The sequence below is a fragment of the Cryptotermes secundus genome, unplaced genomic scaffold, assembly GCF_002891405.2.
Source record: "Cryptotermes secundus unplaced genomic scaffold, Csec_1.0 scaffold31, whole genome shotgun sequence".
NCBI classification, from domain to species: domain Eukaryota; kingdom Metazoa; phylum Arthropoda; class Insecta; order Blattodea; family Kalotermitidae; genus Cryptotermes; species Cryptotermes secundus.
Genome location: NW_019743147.1, coordinates 1,549,514 through 1,556,287, shown reverse-complemented (window position 1 = coordinate 1,556,287; position 6,774 = coordinate 1,549,514). Strand labels below are relative to the sequence as shown.

Below are 6,774 nucleotides of genomic sequence, written 5' to 3'. Positions count from 1 at the left end.
CCTGCCCTATAAATACTTGAACATTTCAAGTACCAAGTCTCATATCCATTTTCTTTAGCTTAGGTCTTTTATGCAAGGAATCTGTTCAGGTCCGAGGCTTCTTGAGAATTTTCGTTGCAGGATTATTTTTACGGTGATGATTTGTAAGCCCCACGCCCAACCCCCCAGTTTGAGAACCACGCCTTGTCGGCGGTCCGCGACTGCTTATTTAATATATTCGCAGCTTCCCTCCACACCTGGAGGGCATCTAATCCATTCGCAACCTGAGGACGCGCCATGCCGTGGTGACAAGAGATCCGACTAACATGCTCTTTTCAAACCACAGAGAATAAAGAACAAAACGGTAAAAATTAAAAATAAATTCACTCACCGAATGATGATGAATTCGTGTGAACCTGTAAAGATAAATAAAAATTCATAGAATAGAGCAACATTAATATGTAGGCCACAAGATTAACAGTTACTTTAACGCAATGGCTAGAGTCTACACATTAAGTATCATTTATTGAAGTACCAATTATTTTTAAATAAACAGAACACATTCTAGGGAGAGTCAGTAACTAAGTCACAAATGGATATAAAACGCAAAACATTTGATATTCGAGCCTGAAGAAAACATTTATTTCGACGGACTTCCATTTTATATAAGTTTTGAGGTTTTCACGGCGATGACTATGAAGAAAGTCGTCTTCTGGGTTTAGGCGCCGTGTAATCTTCATTTTGGCCGACGTTTCGGAGGAACGTATCGCCTCCATCTTCAGAGTACTGTACAGCTACTGCACTTCCTATCACTACAGCTACTGCTCTCTGCATTCCAATCCATTCAACTGCTCTGAAGATGGAGGCGATACGTTCCTCCGAAACGTCGGCCAAAACGAAGATTACACGGCGCCTAAACCCAGAAGACGACTTTTTTCCATTTTATAGCTTACGTATTGTACATACTGAGTCATTCCTGCTCTCCCCTGTCTAGTTATATAGAGGGTTCGCTGCCATTCTAGAGAGATATGTAAGGGATCAAGTAAATAACAACTAATGAACTATAGAATTCTTAACCAGCAGCCTGATTAATATATTTGGTTGACAACAGAATCACTATGTAACCAGCCATATAAGGAGATAACCAACTACTTACTTTTTTAAACTAAACATTTACCTTAATGATTACTAATTATATCATCTAATTAAGTAAATAAAGCACATCGCTTTACTGTCACTGCATAGGTAAATGAAGTTACTATTTACCTAAGTCTGAGCCAATTAACTAATTAATTAGCTAAATAAACAACCATCTTTGTTAACTAACTTTGTACCCAACTTCCAGATGAGAAGCCCAATCCATCTTCATTACAGAGGATAAATATTTTATTCTTAAATTAAATATTAGGCCTATATATCAAAAAACTTTGGCATCTTATATATTCACTACGTACTTCAATAAGTAAATATGACATCTAACACACAAATAGCACTGGGCTCTGAATAAACACAGATTTGTAAGATTTGAGGCTTTCACGGCGGTGACTATGAAGAAAGCAGTTTTCTGGGATTTGGCACCGTGTATATGTGGTGTTAACCGACGTTTCGGAGGGACGTATCGCCTCCATCTTCAGGGTAGAAGAAAAAAATATAAGAAATCTGCAAGCGAAGAGACCGTGAGAACCGGTTCCAATACAGTGTTGGAACAACACAGTCTGCTTTTACTGACTGATCGAACCCGGGCCACCCCGGTTGGAAGCCAGCGACTAACCGCTTGAGCTATGGCGCGTCCCAATAAATATCTTGGCCATGGATCTGGACGAGACTGAAGCAAGGAGTAATCTTGTTGGCGAAACCAGCAGCGATTTGACCGACCGAACGACCGACCGACCGACCGACCGACCGACCGACCGACCGACCTGGGATAGTGAGATGTGATGTAGTGTAATGTGAAGTTCTTGAGTAGCTACACAACTGGCGGCTTCTAAACAGGGGCTCAGCTCCATGAAGTTAGTTTGTTGTTTCATGTTTATAAACTTTCGTCTGTTTTACTTGTGTTTAAAATTCTTTTTATATAATATCTCATAATCTTGTTCGTTTTCCCGGGGTAAAGAGAAGCTGGTCATTTGCCTCCATGTAGTGCCTTGGGTAAGAATGAGTGGCGCTATGGGCAAAGACCCCCATACGTCTTTGTATTGTCCTTAATTAAGCAAAGTGAAACATTTTACGTTACATTTGGCCAGCTTCTTATTTCAATTAGTTTATAATTTTCACTCAGCCTCGTCAGGATAATTGAGGAGCTATTTTGAAAAACATTGTCTGCGGTCTAAAAAACCGAGATTAACGGCCGTGGGAATCCGTTGCGCTGAACACGCGACACCCTCTATCCGCTAAAGTTGGCACTAACTTCGCCGACAATCGGCGGTCCCTCGGTCGGTATAGTTCGCTTGCGGACTACAGGTCACGGAGTTATAAGTTTCTCTCTGTAAATTACATATTACCTTGTTATTTGGTTGTTATTTTTTTCAACCTGTCATTCGTAAAAAAAAATTCACCGACTTTTCGGGGGCATGGGCTGACTCATATTGTTCTTGCGTACGTACCGTATGTACCGATATACTGGAAACACATTTCTCTTAATGCGGTCCTCGGACGGGTACACAAGACACACGCAGTCTTCGGTGGTTTGAAGTTGACAGCCCCGTGTACAGTTTCAAATGCAGTATGACAGACTAGTGTCAAACCCGGATTCCAAAACAACGTGTTTACCCGCCGTTCCCTAGCAGGTGCCGTCCCTTCTGGCTCCATTATTCTGATTTCAGCTGTTGTGACTAATAAACCCTCAGTGTACTGACCAGCTGAATATGTTGTTAATGTCTGACCCACAAGTTTGTTTCTCCTGTAGGCCACACGACCTCCTGGGCACAACAGAGCGCCGCCGCAGCAGTTGCCGGTTACGCAGCGGCGGGGGCCCTCAGCACCTACAATTCCGCGGCGGGCTATCACCACCCAGTGTCGTCCAGTGCAACAAGCGACCCGGTGTCAGGAGCGGGCCCTACCGCCACCACGACCTCCTCCAATCAGTTCCCTGGCTACCCGCACCACCACCCCCCGCCGCCCCCAGCGCCGCCCGGCGTCATGCCCGGCCAGCACTGTGCGTCTCACCACCAGGCATCAGCCTGGACGCGTCATCACGCAGCTCAGTCTGTTGCCAAGGCTGTGGACGTCCCGACGCCATGGACCGACAATTACAGGTTGGTGTTAGGAATTCTTTATTGATCAACGTATTGTATCGATCCGTGTTTGTTTCTTGGTTGGCACTTCGTCAGCTGCGTAGTTAGCGTGGTGTTGAACAGAAAGACGGTGGTAACAAAGTCACCCCTGGTGACATGACATACATACTGAATTTCCGTAATATAACATTCTTGTAAACGTGTTTTTATTGATTACTTTACCGGTGCATTCAAATGAAAGGATGACTACGGATGATTAAACCGGAAAGAATGTCGAAGTTTAAATTAAAGCATTTTTCCAGCAGCAGTTCTGCCAACTTGCTGTACGGAAGGAATCTTCGATAATTAAAGCATAAATACGAGCAGATCACAATACGAAGAGATGAGATGCTTACAAAAATGAAGGTTGCACGAGAGTAAATAACATTATTTATGATTTTTTTCCCTTGGCGCTACAGCCCTCATTTGGGCCTAGGCCTACCTCCACGAAACTCTCCGTTTCACTTCGGTTTACTAGATCTTAGACATTCGGTAGGACTCCTTGGGCGGGTGATCAGCTCGTCGCAAGGCCTGTACCTGTACACAAACACAGAAAAACGCACACACACACACACACAAACTAAAAATCCATGCCCTGAGTGGGATCCGAACCCACGATCCCGGTTTCCAAGCGAGCGAAGACAGTACATGCCTTAGACCGCTCGGCTACCATGACTGGCCTTATTTATTAATAAATTAGGAAGTAACTTAAAATAGTACATACTACGTAAAATATATGGACACAGAAATGAATAAACTAATTTGTATGAATGACTGGTGAAGCAATGCCGAAAGAGATCCTACAGTATAAAGCAAAATGATGTCGAGAGTGAGGTAGACCTTGGAAATTCTGAGAGAGTGCGTGAGGTCGGAACAGGCCCGACTCCCTATAGCATGCAGTGAAGAAATCTTAGAGTAACAGTTTACGGCTGCAACAGCAGACTCGAATGAGAGGGAAATATTAAAACTGATCATCAAACTTCATGGTACTGGTTATATCAGGACTCCCTGGGTTCATTTCGACCCGAATATTTTGAACGATAGTTCCCATACTCCGTATTAGCCTTCCCAGTAGAACAATGGAATAGTTCCTTTGAGTAGGCAAGAGCCGCGACCGTTTACAGCCTTCCCAGTAGAACAATGGAATAGTTCCTTTGAGTAGGCAAGAGCCGCGTCCTTTTACAGCCTTCCCAGTAGAACAATGGAATAGTTCCTTGGAATACGCAAGAACCGCTTCCTTTTACAGCCTTCCCAGTAGAACAATGGAATAGTTCCTTGGTGTACGCAAGAGCCGCTTCCTTTTACAGCCTTCCCAGTTCATCAATCCAGCAATGTTGTGTTACCTATATTACTTGATAACATGTTGCGTGAACCGAGAAAGAAGCTATGGTAACATGGGTGCCGGTTGGGGAGGGTTAGAAAGCACTCACACGCCTCTATACGTTTTAAAACGAAAAGAAATTTGAAAACAAAAGAAAGTTAAATACTGTCACATGATAGAATGACTATAGACGGGGTTTTGAATTGCTAATCGGATTTACTGAACTGTTACAGATCCGTGACTGCAAGTATTTATAACCGTTTCACTAATTCACATACTTAAGTCTTCTCAGCCTGCTGTGTCTTCACCAGTTTTCTGGTAACGGCTACCAACGGCTGACCTTCCCCTTCTTTTGGGTTCTCGAATTGTCCCGTGCCTCAGCTACAGCAACTCTCGATTGACTAACTGACTGAATCTAGACTTGTCCTGCGTGTAACTTGGCTGCACATACCTAACAGAAACACTTTATGAGCCGTTGTCTAGTGACAGCCACTGCCTAATTGTTTCCCTGTCGTTGCCTAGAAACGGGTCTACATGCCACGATATCAAAAAATAATTAATTAAAAATAATGTACCCTGTAAACTATACGGTGAACAGTAGCAGTAATTTAAACCGAAGATAAACACATTTTTCCTGGCTGCCTTATTTCGGGAAAAAAAAATCCTGATATCGCCCATGGATGTGAAATGTCAAGACGAGCTGTTCTTTATGAATATCTAAAACAGTCTGTCTCTATTCTAATTTTTAGTTCTTCACAATCTTGATAGCATGCGTACAGAAGCCGTACAGAGCAAAGCGTAACAGGCCAAAACACGACTGTGATTGTCATCTGTCATTCTCGGCGCTTGCGCAGTCGTTCCGACAAAGAAAGCCACAGAAACTATAGCAACCGCAAGAAATATTATACTTATACAAAAGGAAGTTGAAGTCAATCTGAATTCTTTATCCGAACCCTGTTTGTCGCTAGTCACATACGTCACAGCAATTGTTATGTCATGTTATAATTCGTCTCGGTTGTAGCTCCTTGCCGTTCTATGCATTGTTACGTACGTTATATGCTACTGTAAAGTGCGGGCGGAAATCAGTGCCTGATTAACATTGCCCCAGGCCCTAAGCTATAATAAAGATGAGATCGCTGTAAGTCCTCGTAAAAAAATATTACAGAAAGCATAACTTAAAAATTATGTAATTACATCGATAGACCCGGGCTGCACAAATTTCCTATGCATCTAGGCGCCCCGCACAAAATTAGGAGCGAGAATAAAAGAAAATAACACGGGTTAGTAATTTGCTTGTGTTTGTTACCAAAAGCACAGTTGAAATCTCTGCCTGTATACACTGAATCGCCGGTCACGGTAGCCGAGGGGTCTAAGGCATGTACTGTCTTCGCTCGTTCGGAAGCCGGGATCGTGGGTTCGAATCCCATTCAGGGCATGGATGTTTAGTTTGTGTGTATGCGTTTTTCTGTGTTTGTGTACAGGTAGAGGCCTTGCGACGAGCTGATCACCCGCCCAAGGAGTCCTACTGAATGTGTAAGATCTAGAAAAACCGAAGTGAACGGAGAAGTTCATGCACGTAGGCCTGGGCCCACTGGGGCTGTAGTGCCAAGAAAAAAAATATACCGAATGATGGAGATATACCTCAATTGCTCCGCGTGGAGCACACGTGGTGCTTAATTAATTTTATCTGACTGGATCATATTAACAGTAGCCAGATCCTGTCACTCTTGAGGGAAAACCAACGCGTCGTTGCTAGGGTAAACTATCCTCTGTTCTTCCCGGAATATGGAGAAGCCCACAATTCATTTCCTGCCGTAAGTAAAATACGGAGGGACGGATAAAACAGGATGCACAGATAAAAAGGATAAATAAATTAATATAGGGGAAAGAAGGGGACGAGATAAACGTAAAGGAGAGGGGGAAAATAGGGGAAGATAAATTATAGTAGGACTGACAAATAAAGGGGATCAGAAAAAATAAAGGAAAAGAAAGGCGATAAAGATAGAAAAGTTATGGAGGAAAAAACAAAAGAAACTTTCTAATCGCAATTATGAAAATTCTTCTATCTGGTTCCAAGAATTTGTGCAGGCCTGAGACAGACGTTTTCATGGCTGTGGCCTGTAGTCGGCAAGCGAACTATACCGACCGAGCGACCGCCTCTTGTCGGCGAAGTTAGTGCCAACTTTAGCGGATAGAGGGTGT

At 43.3% G+C, this 6,774-nt stretch overlaps 1 protein-coding gene across 1 annotated transcript in view; it reads left to right on the top strand.

Moving 5' to 3' along the window:
- LOC111873718 (protein gooseberry) overlaps nt 1–6,774 on the top strand; it is a 92,603-nt gene that overhangs the window by 74,085 nt on the left and 11,744 nt on the right. Inside the window, exon 6 of the mRNA XM_023868652.2 lies at nt 2,885–3,233. Coding sequence (XP_023724420.1) covers nt 2,885–3,233 — 349 coding nt within the window. The remainder of the gene's footprint in view (nt 1–2,884; nt 3,234–6,774) is intronic.